The 18,719-nt window shown below is 38.3% G+C and overlaps 1 protein-coding gene across 1 annotated transcript; it reads left to right on the forward strand.

Annotated features, from left to right (window-relative positions):
• The first annotated feature begins 10,073 nt into the window (after nucleotides 1–10,073).
• pou2af3 (POU class 2 homeobox associating factor 3) lies at nucleotides 10,074–18,042 on the forward strand. The gene is made up of 4 exons (XM_088345782.1): nucleotides 10,074–10,175; nucleotides 11,492–11,540; nucleotides 13,847–14,142; nucleotides 17,547–18,042. The coding sequence occupies exons 1-4, from the start codon at nucleotides 10,077–10,079 to the stop codon at nucleotides 17,898–17,900; spliced, it is 798 nt and encodes a 265-aa protein (XP_088201908.1). The 5' UTR covers nucleotides 10,074–10,076; the 3' UTR covers nucleotides 17,901–18,042.
• Nucleotides 18,043–18,719: the final 677 nt, after the last annotated feature.

Consider the following 18,719-nt stretch of genomic DNA (forward strand, 5'->3'; position numbering starts at 1 on the left):
CGAAAACTATTTTGAAATCATGGCTACCACACGAAATTCAGGCTCGTGACCAGGCTTTGGACCAGGTGCAGTGTTTCCTAACTAACAGCTCCGCTGCCTGTTCATTCATTGTCGCTTGTCTGAGTGTGAGTGTGAGTGTGCTTGGCGAAGATTTGAGCCAAAGATTCCAGCCTACTATGACGCTGAAATGACGCAGAACCGAACTCTCTTGGAAAACGTACCTGGGGAGAGGCTGGGAGAGGCCAGGAGAGGGAGGAAGAGGACGGGAGATACCAGGCGAGGCGAGGAAGGCCAAAACTGTGTAGTGGCTGTCAGGTTTGGTTTTCTCTCTCTCCCTCGTGGTCAAGAAAATCACCTGCAGTTCAGTATGGAAAAGAAAGGTGGTTTGAGTGACTTTGAACGTGGCATAGTTGTTGGTGCCAGAAGGGCTGGTCTGAGTACCTCAGAAACTGTTGATCTACTGCAGACCTGGGCACTCCGGTCCTGGAGGGCCGTATGTTCTGCATGATTTTTGAGGTTTCTCTGATCCAATACAGGTGATTCCAATCACCAGTATCATTAACGAGCACTTGCTAGCTTGCTAACGAGGTTATAATTTGTATCACCTGAGTTAAAGAAGAGCAGACTTCAAAATCTGGCAGGACGTATGGCCCTCAAGGATCGGAGTGCCCAGGTCTGATCTACTGTGATTTTCACGCACAACCTTCTCTAGGGTTTATAGGGAATGGTCTAAAAAAGAAAAAAATATCCAGTGAACAGCAGTTCTGTGGGCCGATATGCCTTGTTGATGCAAGAGGTCAAAGGAGAATGGCCAGACTGGTTTGAGATAATAGAAAAGCAACAGTGACTCAAATAACCACGCGCTACAACCAAGTTAGAAGAGCATCTCTGAACGCACAGTACATCGAACTTTAAGGCAGATGGGCTATATCAGCAGAAGACCATGCCGGGTGCCTCTTATTTTAGGTAAGAACAGAAAATTAGGGCTAAAATTTGTACAAACTCATCAAAAGATGGGAAAAATGTTGCCTGGTCTGATAAGACTCTATGGTAGGGTCAGAATTTGGCATCAACATAAACGCATGGATCCATCCTACCTTGTATCAACAGTTCAGGCTGTTGGTGATGGTGTTATGGTGTGGGGAACATTGGCAATAAAATACATATATACTAATGGCATCACATCATACACATGTTTTATGAGAAATACTTGGGATATGACAGGATGACAACTTTTTAATTTGTAATGATTTTGAAGAATAACAACACATGGGATAATTGTTCATCCCATTTATGTATTTAAGGGCAGAAGTGGGTAGAGTAGCCAAACATTTTACTCAAGTAAAAGTACTGTTACTTCAGAATAATATTACTCAAGTAAAAGTAAAAGTAGTCATCCAAATACTTACTTGAGTAAAAGTAAAAACAGTAATGAGTGAAAAAATTACTCAGGTACTGAGTATCTGTAGCACTGTCGTATTTATTGATATTTTTATCCAAACAACCAATCAGATCATCAAATGATCAAAGTCCATCCAATCAACAATAAATTCATTTAATTTAAAAGTAGAATATACTAATCAATGTAAATTCAAATGCTTTATTACATAATAGATAGAAATAGTGTAAAACAAAGAAATTAAGCACATGTTGCACCAAGTAGCACTTTTAAAGCCCCAATACTTATCTTAAGGGCTACTAACTGTCACGGTTGCTGCGGCTCGTTGACAGATTATCTTCTCTTCTTTTTAAGCTCAGTGCTCTCACTCACCCTTTGTCAGTCCGTCAATGAACCTTTGCACCCGCAAGACGTGGGTTTAAACTCTGTCCGGTAAACCTTTTGTGTATCCTGTCCGGTACCGATCCCGTCTGTTTCGTCCTGTCTGATATCCGTCTCCAGTCTCCTAAATCCATCATCAATCTTTTCGATCCCGTTTTGTCCGGTATCTACATCATCTGTCCGGTATCGGTTCGTGTAACTGGTATCGATCTCGTTGGTCTCGTGCTTTCTGTTGTTCCACGCCAGACTTCTGTCTTTCTTCTTTCGCCCAGCGATCGCCGAATCACTGGTGTTTTGTGTTAACGTACATGACTGTCCCATTTCCCGTAAAATAAAAGCTTGTGTAAGAAACGTCACACATTTGGGTTCTCCTCCTATTCCGGTACTTGACTCTAACGTGGAGGGGATTTATTAAGTAACGGAGTAACAACTTCAACGTTGCCTAATGTAGCGGAGTAGAAGTACCGTTTTTTTCTTCACAGAAGTAAAAGTATAGGGATTTAAGAATACTTTTTGAAGTGAAACATTTTCCCAAAACCTACTCAAGTAAAAGTAGTAGTACAGAGTAAATGTACTCCGATGCTACCCACCTCTGTTGAGTGGTTGATTCTATTGTCATGCTTTGACCGGCCTGTAAACCATCACACTGTTGAGGAGCAAAGACGTATCTGTATGCTGTCACCAGTCACGCTAAGACATAACCTTAGAAAATGTATAAAGTACTCATGTTTAACTTTTCAGATTGTGACCAATTTGAACTGGAACCAGGTTAGACTTCGTGGTCCCAACTAAGATTCCCACTCTACACTCATCTGCAGGCATGCGATTGCAGACAAAATTTAGACGAGAATAAAAACCTTCTATTTCTGTCTGTTCCAACTTAGATTACTCGATTTTAGTAGCACTTGCAGTGATTATTTTAGTTGGGGACAAAACTTGAGAGTGTTTCCTTTAAAAAGAGACTAACAATGCTTCAGATTCTCCAAACAGTTCAACAACAGCATTCAATTATTTGGGTATACGTCTTGGATTGAGATTTTATGTGAAATTTAGAGGGATTCAATTTAAGTAAACACCGCCCTCTTCTGGGGAGCTTTCTTGGGGTTGCTGTCCATAAATCCTTGAAAAACCCGCGGTGTTATACGATTACACAATCCCGCTACGTTGATTAGATTTTGTGCAGCCTTATTATATATTATATATTATATATTATATATTATATATTATATATTATATATTATATATTATATATTATATATTATATATTATATATTATATATTATATATTATATATTATATATTGTATATTATACATTGTATATTCTACATTATATAATATATGTTATTTTCAAGCCACTTTTTTTTTAATTGCGTTAACACTTTGGCGACACACCATATTATCTGAAGTAAGTTGGACAGTGTTCTGAATAAATAACGCAATTGAGTGGCAAGATTATATTGTTAATTATAGATTGAAAGTACAGCAAGTATTTGAAAAAAAAATCCTCTATAAAATACAGTACTTTTATTTTTAGACAAATGCCGGTGCATCAGGTTTGTTCTTTGGTTTCAATATATGAGTATTTAATAAATACATAAATAAAGGTTTCTACTTCACGGGTTCTAACTTACGCAGGCCTTTTTTTTCCATCACTGTTTAAATCTCGGCTTGAAACACACTTTTATTCTATAGCATATGAATAACCTATATTTTATGTTGACAATATATGTGTATTATTTGTTATTGCAACATCCATTGCAGCCTGGTCATCCTGGCTGGAGGATTAACTCATGTGCGGTCCCTTCTTAAGGTCTCTTCATTTTCCTCATGTTGAGGTTTTTGAGTTTTTTCTTGCCCTCATGTAGGTTTTAGATCAGGGATGGTGTCACAATAGTCTTTAGCCTGCAATAATCTGTGGTCTGTGCAGCCATTTTAGACTTTTTGTGCTTAAGGGCTATACAAATAAACATGCCTTGACTTCATCTATTAATCAAACTTAGTAATTATATTGAAAATTAAAATAATCTGGCTCTTTTTTATATTTTACTCATTCTTACTTAATTTGAATGATTTCTTCTGACCTCATTTCAATCATTTTATGAGAAGAAAAAACATTTTCCACACTCAACAGAAATATACTGTAACTGACCGTCTGGAAATGGGTCTGTGTTCTTATTTATACCAGCAGGGGGGAGCGTTTTACCACCCAAAAAAGAGAGTCCTCTGCATATGAAAAAAAAATCCCGTTCTGTGCATTGAACTTTGCCATGCCTCCACTAAATGTGGATTACTCTCGGAAATATAACTCCAAAAAATAAAATAAAAACTGCTCACAAGAAGGAATCTCCGGTTGATTCGTTTTTAGCAATAATGATCACTTATTTTTACTTACGACTCAATTTATATGTTATATTTTATAGTAGTTTTTTGTCCCATTTCAAATTGTGGACGTTGAAAAAATGTATGTGCAGGGGAAACGTACTGAGAAAAACGTTTTGTCTTGTTTGGACTGAAGTATTCTTGACATTTTGCTTTTGTCTTAGCCTTTTGTTTCATTCTACCTTCTTTTTTCTCTCTTATTTTTCCTCTTCTTTTCTTTATTTCGTTTTGCCTTCTTTCTCTTTATTTTTCCTTTTGTACTTTCCCCTGTTTTCCCTTTTTCTCTGCCTTTTTTGTTTCGTTTTTTTTTTCTCCGTTTTTTCCTTTCAATTGTATTTTTTCTTCTTTTTTTACTTTTCTTTTCCTTCATTCCTTGCTGGGTGATTCTTTTTTTTTTTTTAGCAAAATAGTGCAGTTGGTCACTATGTGTCTCCATAATTTGTCATCGTTTTACTCGTTTTTACTCACACTACACCATATCTATCTATCTATCTATATATATATATTCTTTTGGGGGAGTTCCAATATGGCTCTTTAAACATTTTTGGTCACCATCGCCTGATAGATAGATAGATAGATAGATAGATAGATAGATAGATAGATAGATAGATAGATAGATGGATGGATGGATGGATGGATGGATAGATAGATAGATAGATAGATAGATAGATAGATAGATAGATAGATAGATAGATAGATAGATAGATAGATAGATAGATAGATAGATAGATAGATAGATAGATAGATAGATAGATAGATAGATAGATAGATAGATAGATAGATAGATAGATAGATAGATAGATAGATAGATAGATAGATAGATAGATAGATAGATAGATAGATAGATAGATAGATGGATAGGTGGATCATATAGTTTTCCATTATCCAACATTATTGAACTGGGATCAACTAGGGAGCATCACAGAGGCCTCAGGACTACTTGTTATTGACTCCCACACTACACAACGCAGTGTGATTACTGGTCAGATATTATATACTGTCCCTTTAATTTTGTCCTTGTACACTGAATGTTATCCTTGATCAAGCATGTACTGCAAGAGAATGAACAGAACTAAGAAATCTCATCTCATCTCTCATCTCATCAGCTGCACCCCTTCTCCTCAGTAGGGTCGCGGGGGTGCTGGAGCCCATCCCAGCAATCATCGGGCAGTGGGCAGGGGACACCCTGAACTGGTTGCCAGCCAGTCGCAGGGCACACGGGGACAGACAACTCACTCGCTCAGTCACACCTAGGGACAATTTGGACCGTCCGATTCACCTGAAATGCATGTCTTTGGAATGTGGGAGGAAACCGGAGTGGCCGGAGGAAACCCACGCAAGCACGGGGAGAACATACAAACTCCGCACAGTAAGGCCGGGAGCTGGATTTGAACCCACGCAGGAGGTTCCCACGACCTCAGAACTGTGCCGCACACGCGCGAACCACTGCGCCGCCGTACTGCCGAACTAAGAAATATACTGCAAAATTTGTTTGTGCTGTTTTTTGGGGAAATAAACTAAACTTGTTTACTTTACATCTAGTCTGTCTTGCTGTAAGTAAATAGTTGCCGCACCGTGTGTGAAAGGTTATTGTCGCTTAGTAAATTGAATTGTAATCGTTAATAAAGGGAGTAGTTAGTTGATATTGACGGGGAGGCAATTATAATGTGTGTATGTTTTGAATTAAAATACAAAATTCACATTCAAAGCTAATTTTAGTTTATTTAATTCAATTATTTTATATACCACTACCATTTATTTGTGTCGAAGTCAATTTTGACTCTATGAACTGCACTTAACAAGAAAATCTCCAGATTCGAGATTGTTTTTATTTTAATTAACATAAAATGCAGTTTTCTTTGCAAATCGGGTGTACAGTGTTGATAAAATACGTTTGAAACAGGATACAATAGAATGAAAGGATATATTTATATATGAAAAGCAAAAGACTGTGTACTATCTACATGCCGTGTACAACTATCAGTCATACAAATATATAAATTATTAAAGAAACACAGAATATTTTAAGGGTCCTTATCTTAAACCTAAATAATTGAAAGAATCACTTCAACCCTGAATAATATATATAGTTTTCACAAAAATCTCTTTTTTTTTTACAAGTATACATCCATCATTTTGGGAGTGGGTGGGATCTCAAGTTTTTATTTCATTTTTTTAACTCTGTATATTAGACATTCCGTTATATTGGATGGGGAGTAGTGATTTTCTTCCTGAATGTTTAATTTTATAAGACAACACTTTTAGTTGCATTTCGGTGTCCAAGAAAACTATTTAAATTTGTATTATATTCGATTGGATTCAACAACACGGAATGAAACAAGAGTGTAAAACCAGGAGTCTGTACATTGCCCAATCATTTTGTGGGGAAAAGAACACTTTGTTGTGTTGCTACATAGTCACTAATCAATACAGATTATAAAAGTGCATTTTTAACGTAAATCCCATTTGGTAATAAGAGTACCCCCCTTTCAAATAAGGCCAAATGTGCGTTAATCCTTGTGCACTTGCTCAAGGCCTGCGCATCCCAAAGATGGCTGCTGCCCTTTGCCACGCCCACTTGAGTCCCACTTTTATGCGCTTTTTCTCAATATGAAACCTTTAAAAGTGTCCAATCTTACATTGACGCACGAGATGAGCCCCGTTAACTCACCATCACTCGTTAAAGTCTGATAGCTGCGCACAAATTACGCACGGGGCGCACTGTGGCCGAAGGAGCCCCGTGAGGGAGTGTACTGCTGTCATCTTGCAAAAGCAGGATAAATCAATAAAAATAGCTTTTATTTTCCATCAAAATGTGAAAAACAGTCGTGGTGTATTAATAATGTGCGTCAAGAATACGATCGTTGAGTGGATTTAGCTAAAAAATCGATATAACTCGGTTGCCTCTGAATATTCAAATCCAAAGTAACGCGCAATCAAATCATTGTCAAATCATTGAGTTCTTGGGCTTTTAAATAGTAGGCATGGAGGGAGAAAATCCCAAACTAATATGTTCACAGCTATATTACAATATTGTTGGATGCTCTGACGCCAATCTTGTAGTTTTGTGTTATAATTTTTGGAGACTTTTGTCCAATTTTCGTTCTTGGTCAATTTGAAAAAAAAAAAGGGGACATTGAGGAGGCTTCAGCAGGAAATCTTCTTGTCAGCTCTGTCGTCATGTCTGGTGAGTTTTCTATGAGGATTTTCATCACTCACTTTTATTCTTCTCCTGAAAACACACAAAAAAGAGAACGTGAGTTATGTTGTGAGGGATAATTGGTGCAGAAACGAAAGATGGAATAATTAAGAGGAGCACTTGCTCTTCTTTTCGAATCACCAAGAGAATTTTTATTCAAATTTGAACATTTTTTGCATGCAAAATCGTCCATAAATGATATATTCCTTTTTGTAGATTATCAAGGAAGTATTTGATTTATACATGATATCCCCGCCAATCACACGGCCGAGACTATTTAAATTACTATCAATTGTGAACGAGTTATTTAGTGGTTTTACACCACAATTTTTTTCCAACAGCCGTCAGGGTGAGAAAATAAAAAGTAGTCTTTTTTCCTTTTTTTTTGGTTCTGACAGCGTGCATGGGGTGTAAGACAGTGGGATGTGTCTGTCTTTGAAATTTGGCTTTCTATTTGACGCATTAAAAGACTAATCATGCTCTCGCACGGGCATTTAGACGTATGAATATTTATCAGCTACTCGTTTTCTGATTAGAGCCTTATCAAATTGCAGCCTGATGAAAGAAACCCTTTGGGCGAATGTCACACGCGGCTTATGCAAGTGTTTTTTAAACTTAGGTTATGATTCAACCCCCCTCTTGGAGAGTTTATCGACACAAATGAGTACTGTTTTACAGGACGCGCACGAACGTGATTTGAATATCGAAACCACGCGCGGAGAACACAATAGCGATCGTAAAATATGTGATTAGATGGTCAGAAAGGCTCTTTGGATTTGAATTCTCTAACGTTTAGCGCTTCGTTCGGGTCCTTTTCATGTACGCATTTGTCAGGAAATCCCTTCGTTTTTACGACTCGGTCGCTGAATTCCTTTCCGTGTTTTTTACACGCAACGTGTTTTCTCCCACTTTACAACAACTCATAAACGCGTTTTCGATCCACTACAAACAGGCGTAAATATCCACTTACGATCGCGTATATTTTGCTCAGCTTACCGTGTTTTGTTGGTTCGGGGGGGATCGCGAGGAAGAGACCGAGCTGATCCACGCGCAAAGTGGAAGTTTTCACTCGCTCTGTGTTCGGAATGTTCCGCGTTGGAGGGCAAAGAGCGCCAGTGAAGAACGCGCATTACCAGGGCGCATTTTACGCACGATTCACGACAACACTGTCACATCAAAATTAATTTGTTTAGTGAAAGGGTCCCCTTTTTTTCTGCGGGGACTCCTTAAAATTTCCCCTCTTTGATGAGTGGCCGGGTCAGTTTGTAACAGAAAAACTGCAACGCTTGCAGGGATGCATAACTGTAAAAATATATTGTTTTCCACAAAGCCACAATCAAATAACCCTTCTGAATTCTTCACAGAACCAAAGTCTAAAAAAAATGAGTCAATAATAACCCTCTGTCGGTTCATGACAAAAAAATCCACAGAACATAAACTTTCAGGTCCAAGATCAGCTTAGTTGTCAGAGAACTGGACTGCCAGTGGTATTAATAACTTGTGAAAAGGCAGTAGATTTTTATCTCATGATTACACTATTGTAGTCACGGTAGTAGTAGCTTTAGTACAAAAAATATATAAGGCGAGTTTATACTTTAATGTAGACAAAGGTAGCTCATTTTTGAAGAGCAGGATGACATTTTGCACGCATTAAATCGGCGACCAGGTGAAGAAGGTGCTGTATCTGAGTCAGATCAGGAGATTTCTTCTGCTACTGGTAACGATGGAAACCAGTACTATTTCATATGGGGGAGCATACCCTCAGCTCAAAAAGAAGGAAGAGGAACGGCTCCGCCAGCCTGTACTTGCCCAAGACAACCCATGTGGTTAAAGGATCAAAAAACCGCGAAACAAAAACGAATGCTTATTTATTACAATGACGATAAATCCTGTATTCGATTTTAGGCATTGTAAGTGACAAATTTATTGTCATTATATTTTGTGAAATGCACAACAAAATAAACATTTGTATCTGTTACTGATTAACGATAGTGTGATAATGAGATATTGGCCAATGCCTTTTCATGTGTCATCTGTATAATCAGTTGTCCAGTTGTAAGAGTCCAGCACTCTCACTGTAGTGACCTGGGTTCTAATCCCGTTACCAAACACTGTGTTCTTTTTTCAGGCGGCTGCAACAAATGTGGAGGTGGGTCGTCATCTGGGGGTCGTGGCTTGGGTACCCCTGTTTTAGAGCTTTACTTCTTTTAATGTCGTTCTCCCAAACTGGGCAAAAATTACATTGAAATCAACAAGCAGACTTTGTTATTTTTCATTGTAATGGCATGTGAGGGACTTTTCTCACCCTGGCCATCACCTCTTTGACCTGTGCCCCTCTGGTAGGCGCTACAGGTCCCTCAAAACAAGAACTAACAGCTTCAGAGACAGTTTCTTCCCCAGGGCCATCACCCCCCTCAACAAGCACGCAAAACTGTGAAAATATATATTTTGCGACTTCTTTTGTTGCTGCTAATGTTATTGCACTATTATTATAAATTGGGCCAGTCTCCAAGCACTATGTCGTAAATATTTTTCCTATTTATTCTGACAATCTTTTACCTTGTTTTTCACTTTAAAGTCCTTATTACATTTTCACCCTGGAGGGCCATGTCTAATCTCGTAGCATACAACATTTTGCCTTGTAAATATCAATGACAAAGGCTATTCTATTCCATTCTAATTCTATTCTATTCTTTTCTATATATCCTGCAGATAAGATGCCGCGAGTGTACCAAGGGGTGAGGGTGAAGACCACCGTAAAGGAGCTCCTGCAGAGACACAGGGCCCGCGAGGCCAGCTGTAAAAAAGGCAAAACGGTACGTTCATTTATTCCCTTGTAAGCATCTAAATGTCACAAGTGAAAGGGTTCACAGAGTCAAGAGTAACGTTATCGATGAATGAGCGCGCTGATGCTCAAAATAAATGATCGCATTGATTGATTGAAAGGAATTACAGCAGCGCTTTCTACACACGCAATTGAGAACAGGTTGAATACTGGAGGGGTGGGTCGTTTGCGAACAAAACGGATTTATGAACCGATTCGTTCAAGGGAACTACGATAACTGGCTCCCCATCATTAATAAGCTGGCTCGGTTCGAAACGCTCTCTTTCCGTCTTTCTCTCTCTCTCTCTCTCTCTCGCTCTCCCGCTTTCCCTTTATCTTGCTCTCTGTCTCTTTATCTTTCTATATTTCTCTCTTTCTCTCAATCACTGTCTTTCTCTCTCAAGATCACGTTCTCTCTCTCTCCCTTTATTTTTCTGTCTGTCTCTCTCTTTTATCCTCCCATATATCTCTCTTTCTATCCCTTTTTATTTTTCTTTCTCCCACTTTCTTCAATATTTTTACACTCTCGCTCCCTTTATCTTGCTCCATCCTCCTTTCTTTTATCTTTGCTTTTTCTTTCTTTCATTCCTTCTTTCTTTTTTTCCTTCATTCTCTCTTTCCTTCTTTCTTTCCATGCTTTCTTTTTTTCATTCCTTCTTTCTTTTGTTCCTTCTTTCTCTCTTTCCTTTCTTTCTTTCTTTCTTTCTTTCTTTCTTTCTTTCTTTCTTTCTTTCTTTCTTTCTTTCTTTCTTTCTTTCTTTCTTTTCTTTCTTTCTATCTTTCTATCTTTCTTTCTTTCTTTCTTTCTTTCTTTCTTTCTTTCTTTCTTTCTTTCTTTCTTTCTTTCTTTCTTTCTTTCTTTCTTTCTTTCTTTCGTTCCTTCCTTCCTTCTTTCTTTCCTTCTTTCCTTCTTTCTTTGTTTCTTTGTTTCCTTCTTTCCTTCTTTCTTTGTTTCTTTGTTTCTTTGTTTGTTTCTTTCTTTCTTTCTTTCTTTCTTTCTTTCTTTCTTTCTTTCTTTCTTTCTTTCTTTCTTTACCTCTCCCCGTTTCTTTGTCTCTCTCTACTTTGCTTCCTCTCTGTCCCTCTCTCTTTCACTTTCTATTCCTCTCTCTCTCTCTCTCTCTCTCTCTCTCTCTCTCTCTCTCTCTCTCTCTCTCTCTCTCTCTCTCTCTCTCTCTCTCTCTCTCTCTCTCTCTCTCTCTCTCATTAGGCAAACCGTAATTCCCATTATTATAATACAGGCCTTCAAGACCAAGAGAATCGTCTATTTTACCTTGTCAAATATATTTTTCTGTGTCTGATATTTAGACATCCGATGCTTGCTTGGACATCCACGACGTGTGTGCGTCAACTCCAGGTAAGTTTTCCCGTGAAGACGACTGAGATGATGCAAATTCTAAATAAGTGGCCGACACAGATACACACAAGGTGGTGCTAGAGCTCCTGCCCCTACGCCCACATACTTATGGGACATTTTGTTGGAAAAAAATACAATTAAACAACATAGTGAGGTTTATAATGACTTTATTTTGAAAATAACCTGGACCATTAACCTGTGTACATCTTTTAGTTTTCTTTTTTTTTTTTTTTTTTTTGGGGGTGGGGGGTAGTTGTGTTTACAGCTGGCATTAAAGAGACAGTGTGTATTAGGCCTAACAGTGGTAAAATATCACTCAGTGATTTTGATTTAAATAATAAGGGACAATACATGAACAAACATAAAAATGTGAAATTGTTAATATGAGTCACGATATTTCCATTTATTTTACGTAACATAAAACTCACTTAGAAGGGAAACGACACGATTATCCGCTATCTTGCTGCTACGGGTACCCAAAAACCTCCAAAAAGCTGGAAAAAAAAGAAAAGAAATTATGTGCGGTTGGGTCACGTTGATTTCTGTACTTTGCATTTTTCTCTGTGCCTTCTAGCACTCAATTTTGGTTGTATGACACAATACAGTGACAGCAAATGATGCACCAAGTCCCTTCAGAAAAAATTAAAGGAAAAATACCACTTTAATTTCAAAGTTGTGATTAAATTCACAATATTTTATTTTCCTTTTGAACTATTGTAGCTAGGAACAGGTTTTTCTTTTAAGTCACATTGCGAAAAACGATGTTTTGTAACACAGACTCGAGTTTTTTTAAAAAAAAAGTTAGACATGCAACACGTGTCATGCACAAAATAATTAACATTTGTTTCTGGTACTGTGACAAAAATAGTGTGGTAATGAGATAAAATCTACAGCCTTTTCATTAGTCCTCTATATAAACTAATAGTATATCAAAGTTGTTAAGATTAGACACTCCCACGAGTGATTCCTGTTGCATCAATCCGCAAAGTAAATGTATTTAAATCTAATAGTGAATATTACTCGGAAGTTAGAGGTACATGTGATACATGAGTGTAAGGGTCTCCAAGCTGGTGCCTGCGGGCACCCGGGTGTGTTCTAAGGACAGAAAAGGAACCCGCAGACCTGTTCTTAAAATGCCCCACCATTGGCTCATTGTGATTTTCAAGTAAAAAGATTTTTAGTGGTTGACTGAGTGAAATTACCCCACCCTATATCTCTTCTCTATCTATCTATCTATCTATCTATCTATCTATCTATCTATCTATCTATCTATCTATCTATCTATCTATCTATCTATCTATCTATCTATCTATCTATCTATCTATCTATCTATCTATCTATCTATCTATCTATCTATCTATCTATCTATCTATCTATCTATCTATCTATCTATCTATCTATCTATCTATCTATCTATCTATCTATCTATCTATGTGGCTCTTTCTTTGGCTCTCTCTGTGTCTCTCGCTTTCTTTCTCCCTTTCTCTCATCCCCCTTTCTTTTTCTTTCCCTTTTTACCCTTTTCCCTCCCCTTTCTCTCTTTCATTCACTGTCTTTCTCTTCCTTTCTTTCTCTCTCTCTGTCTTTTGCTGCCTATCTCTTTCTTTTCTCTTACTCTCTATCTTTTTGTGTCTTACTCTTTTTCTCTCTATGTCTTTCTTTTTATTTACCTCTCTTTATATTCCTCGCTCTCTCTTTCTTTCCCTCTCTCTCTTTCTTTTTTAATATCTTCTTCCTTCCTTGCTTTCATTCATTCATTCATTCATTCTTTCTTTCTTTCTTTCTTTCTTTCTTTCTTTCTTTCTTTCTTTCTTTCTTTCTTTCTTTCTTTCTTTCTTTCTTTCTTTCTTTCTTTCTTTCTTTCTTTCTTTCTTTCTTTCTTTCTTTCTTTCTTTCTTTCTTTCTTTCTTTCTTTCTTTCTTTCTTTCACTTTTTGTCTTTCTCTTTACGTCTCTCTTTGTTTTTCTCTGTTTTTCTCTCTGTCTCTCTCCCTCTCAATATTCTCTTTCCCTCTCTTTAACTATCTATCTTTCTCTCTCTTTTTTAGTTTCTTTACTTTTCTCTTTCTACCTTTCCTTTTTCTCTTTCTCTTTCTCCCTTTTGAGTTTTTCGGTTTATTTCGCATCCACGGCATGCAAAATTACTAGCTCGACCTTCAACCTTTCTGAGGAATTCAAAGTTCTCTCGTTACTTTGCTTGGTTCCCCGCCTACTCACTGGTGAAGGACTGTCTGTTTCACGCCATAACCTTGCTTTTTTCCCATCGACTGGCAATTTTCAATCGTGATTTTTATGACTCCCATGCAGGCGGCTACGTGGAAGCCCCCGCCGCCCTGGCGTCGGACCCCGGCACCTGTGGCTCTCCAGCCCCTCGGCCGTGCCCCTCCCCCTACCACGCAGTCCAGGTGCAGGAAAAGAGTCTCACGTGCGGCCAGCAACCGCTGGGCGAGGCTTTGGCGCCCTCGGACTACTACGGTAGCAACGATATCGTCACCAAGGGCGACCGTCCCTACGACGGATCCCTGCAGATACCCTCGGCTTTCCCTCCACCCTGGGGCCACAACGGCTTTCTCTTGGACTCGGACAACAATGGCCAAGGGATGGTACGTTTGAAAATCAGTGGACGCCTTTTGGAGAATTAAAATAGCTTTAAAAGAAACGAGTCGTTTGGATATTAGGACCATGGGGGTCAGCAATCCGCGGCTCTAGAGCCGCATGTGGCTCTTTTGTGCTGCGCTAGTGGCTCCCTAGATATTTTCATAAAAGTTTAAAAATGGAAAAACATGGGGGAGGGAAATATATATGTATTTTTGTGTATGTTTTTTGTTTAATCAAATCTTGAATCACTAACTTTTGTGTATACATCAACTTTTCTCTAATTTTAGAGTCAGTTTTCACAAGGCTAGGATTTTTTTGCGGTGCCAGACATTTTTTGTTGTTGTTTTTTGTGTTCCGTTATCGTTGCTGACCCCTTAGTTAGCTACTCACACTTTCAAACTTTTTCTCTGCTGGTAACTTTTTATTTATTAGCTAAATTTCTTCCCAAGCATTTTAAACCAAAACTATTTGGAGTCATTTATAAAAAGAACTAGCATGGGGTGATCAATCCAAAGTTGAATGTCCCATATTAGTCCCAAATTAGAAGACTAAAACCACCTAAAACATATATCTGGTGCAAAAAAATTGAAAGCTTCATAAGTCTTATAAATAAGGAAACTCATACTGCATAGATATACTGTATGTAACCATATTCATTTTTTGAAAATATTAAGAATATTGGTTGTCCTCCTCCAGAAACCATATAATTTTCCATAATGAAACAGAAGTACCAGAGAGCCACTAGGGAGTGCCACAGAGTCACATTGGGCTCCAGAGCTACTTGTTGCTGACCCCCGGACTGATACTTTCCTTATATGTTATTAAAATGTAACAAAAAATCGTTGGTATCTGTGGCTGGCTTATTATCCGCCTGCCAAACAAAAATTGTAAAAATATGATAATACTGGATATATAATAGTCAAAAAACAATTAAAAAGCTGTATAACTCTTGTCCCTAGTGTCCCACTACTGTCAACTATGCTTAAACCCAAAGTGCAAATAGCTGGCTAAACTCTTCTTTGCATGTTATTTTATTATAAGCATTTCCAAACGATATTTATCAAATTTCATGCAAATTTCAATCCAAATTCAAAAGGGAATTATATTACTGTATTTAATTACATTGTTGTTGATCGGAATGAGTGGAGAGATGTTGGTAAAGGATAGTGGGATGTTTGGACGCGTTTTAAGGGATGCGCAGCGCACCTGTATGATGCGACAGGGGTAAACCAGTGAAAGCTGTCGGGCCCTGCTGTTGACCAAAAGAGTGTGTTGTGTCACCCTGACCCGAGTGACACGGCCGCTTTCTATATTCTATATTTGTGTCCCGTTTCATCTGGTGGGACGAATAAATAAATGAGGGGTCATGATTAAAATCATTTGTCGTCAACGTAATCTATCAACACTATACCAAAATGTATTTATTTAATACGCATCGAAGGTTATTTGTTCCTTTGTCGTTCTTTTTGCGTATAATTATATCTTTCTTATATTCGTGTCTGGTACCATGAGTAAAAATAGTGTGATGATGAGATCAAATATAATGCCTATTCCCATGTAATTTACATCACTATTGGTCTGGTGATTACACAGTGGATTTAGGCTTATTTATATTTTAATTATTGTTAGTATTACTAATGATATTATTATTCAGGGTTGCAAGAATATTGTCGGGCATTAAACCGGTACATGGTACGGGAAAGGTTGGGGACTTCTGTAATAATATATATACTTATTACAAAGTTATAGTAGAGTATTGAAATAGTAATAACATAGCAATACAATTCTGTCAAGCTCTGTTATTTCACAAATGTGTGTTAAACAGGTAGACCTTTGTACCAATTAGTAAACAGGAAGTAGCGGTCAGTTTAAAGATGGTACTACAACGTTTTGGCTAGCAAAAGTACACTGAAAATGAATACATCTGATTTTTAGATGAGCTTGTGAGGGGAATTTGTCCCCAACCTCTGGCAAAAAGTATGGAATCATCAGTCTTGGACAAGTACTCAGTCCAAAAGACTCAGATCACAAACATGAAACAGTCGTAAGGTCATTTCAAACACCTTGGCATTCAGAAACACTAAAAGAAATTAATAAAACAACTTGGTGCTGGTCAGGAAATGCTACTTTTATAGACCAAGCGCAGGGAAAATCTAAAAAATCACTCCATTCTGAGGAAAAAAAAATATGGAATCATGAAAAACAGACAAAGTAATAACAATCAAAACGTATCACTAGTATTTTGTTGCACCACCTTTGGCTTTCATGACAGCTTGCAGTCTCTGAGGCATGGACTTGATGAGCGACAGACAGTATTCTTCATCAATCTGGTGCCAACTCTCTTTGATTGCAGTTGCCAGATCATATTTGAACATTTTGTTTCAATTTCCACTACAGTTTTACAATTGGGTTGAGAGCTCGGCTATCACTAGGCAGTCCTCGTTGTAAAATTTACCGGAACGGCACCAAACAAAAGGTCATCACCTTGCCCAATGCAGATTCTAGACTCATCACTGAAGATAACCTTCATCCAGTTATCCACAGTCCATGATAGCCTCTCCTTAGCCCATTGCAGTCTTCTGTTTAAGCATCAATGATGGTTTCCTTTCAGCTTTCCTATACGAAAATTCAATTTTCTTTAGACAATTTTGCACAGTTCTTTCACATACGTTGACTCCAACTTCCTCCCATTTCCCCTTCATTTATCTTGTTGAGCATTTTTTGTTTTTAAGACGTATGGCCTTTAGTTGTTTGTCTTGACGCCTACATGTCTTCCTTGGCCAACTAGTTCGCTTGACTTTAACAACCTTCCCATGCTGTTTGTACTTGGTTAAAATCTTGGATATGGCTGACTGTGAAAAGCCCACATCTTTGGCAACCATACAAGAAGTTTGTCTTTGGTCTCAAGAGACATCTCTCTTGTCGGAGCCATGATTTTTGCCAATCGACTTAGTCCAGGAGCCCTACAAGGTGTAATAACTGCACTGGTTTTTACTGCTGACTGGCGAGCAGACTCAGTCCAAGCCAAGTGCCCAATCAAAGAAGGAAAATTGACTGGGCGTTTCTTATTTTCTACTCAAAATGCACTGATTGCATTATTTTTTTCCTCAGAATGGAGTGATTCCATATGTATTCCCTGGACCTGCTCCATAAAAGTAAAATTTACGGACCATTGCAATGTTTTTACTTAATGCCAATACGTTGCACTTTAAAATGACCTTACGCTTGTTTCATGTTTGTGATCTGAGTTTGTTCTACAGAATAAAATGTCTGAGTCAGGGCTTGCTCAACACTGGTGATTCCATACTTTTTGCTCGGGGTTGTATAATCGAATGAAGACGATTTCTTTTGTGCTTAGCAGACACATAAGTTCTTGACCCTCACCAGTCTCAACCTGAATCTCTTTTAGGCCCCCTGCTCTTCACCCGAGACACTAAAGCCGTGCAGCCAAGTAGAGTACAACAGCTACTCGCCTCAGGATTCTTTTTCGTCCTCTTCCTCATCGTCCTGCTACGACTCGCCCACAAGGATGGAGTGCAACCCCATGAGCTTCTCCTCAGAGCACTACCACAACCAGTACTGCACTTTTCAGGAATGCTACTTCTTGCCTCAGTGCTGGGCCAGCCCGCAAGAAAACCAGTACGCTCCTGAATACGCCCCTTATAATCCGCCCACAGACTACGCATACCCTTGCCCCATTGAAGATAATTTTTTCAAAAGTAATTTTGCCATAAGCAGTGAAATGTGTTATAATGTGTTATGATAAGAAGTTGTTTGGTTATCCCCAAAGAGTTGATCCCAGAATGGATAACGGATGGATGAAGTGGTATGTTTTTTGCATTATTCCTCAGATTTATTTTCATACTGATGATCTTTTTACATTTTTAATAAACTTTCAAAAATCTTCTCTGTGTGAGCTCCCGTTTATCCTTTAACAGGTCATCTGATAGTTTCTTCTCGTACAGGGGGTCACAATTTTTAAGTCGCCAGGGGCTGGTCCTGGCAACCCAATTATTCTCACTTATGTATAAATATAAATGCACTCATCTACATATTATGATTGTATTTCTTTTGTATTAGATTTGTTTTGATTAAATTGGTTTTAAAACTCTCACAATTAAATATAAATAACACACTGAATTGCATCCCCGTTTTAAGCATTAAATTTGATTTTTAGAAGTGTTCTGTTGAATTTTCTGTATTTCTTTACTACAGTATTATTGTAGTAGTATGTGTCAGAACTAGAACAGACAGTAGATCCAAACGCGTAATGTTTCACACAAAGCTTTTTTGAGGAATCAGGGAAGTCAGGTGCGTGGAAACAAACGACAGCGATCCGGTGCTCGCTGGGCAGGAGAAGCAGGAAGCCCTCGAGATCGGAGCATTGTTAGAGAACGGAAACAAGTCAGGAAGCCGGGACGGGAGATCGGAGCATGGTCGGAGGCCGGAATCAAGTCAGGTAACCGGACACGATCTGGACGCCAGGGACAGACGAGCAGGAAACAGGACAGGACGGAACAGAAAGGAGTAAAAAAGTGCTTACTTTGGATGTGCGGAGGTTCGCTGACGGATTGACAAGGAG

This window comes from Urocampus carinirostris, chromosome 10 (genome assembly GCF_059441175.1).
Source record: "Urocampus carinirostris isolate Australia breed hairy pipefish chromosome 10, RoL_Ucar_1.0, whole genome shotgun sequence".
NCBI lineage: Eukaryota > Metazoa > Chordata > Actinopteri > Syngnathiformes > Syngnathidae > Urocampus > Urocampus carinirostris.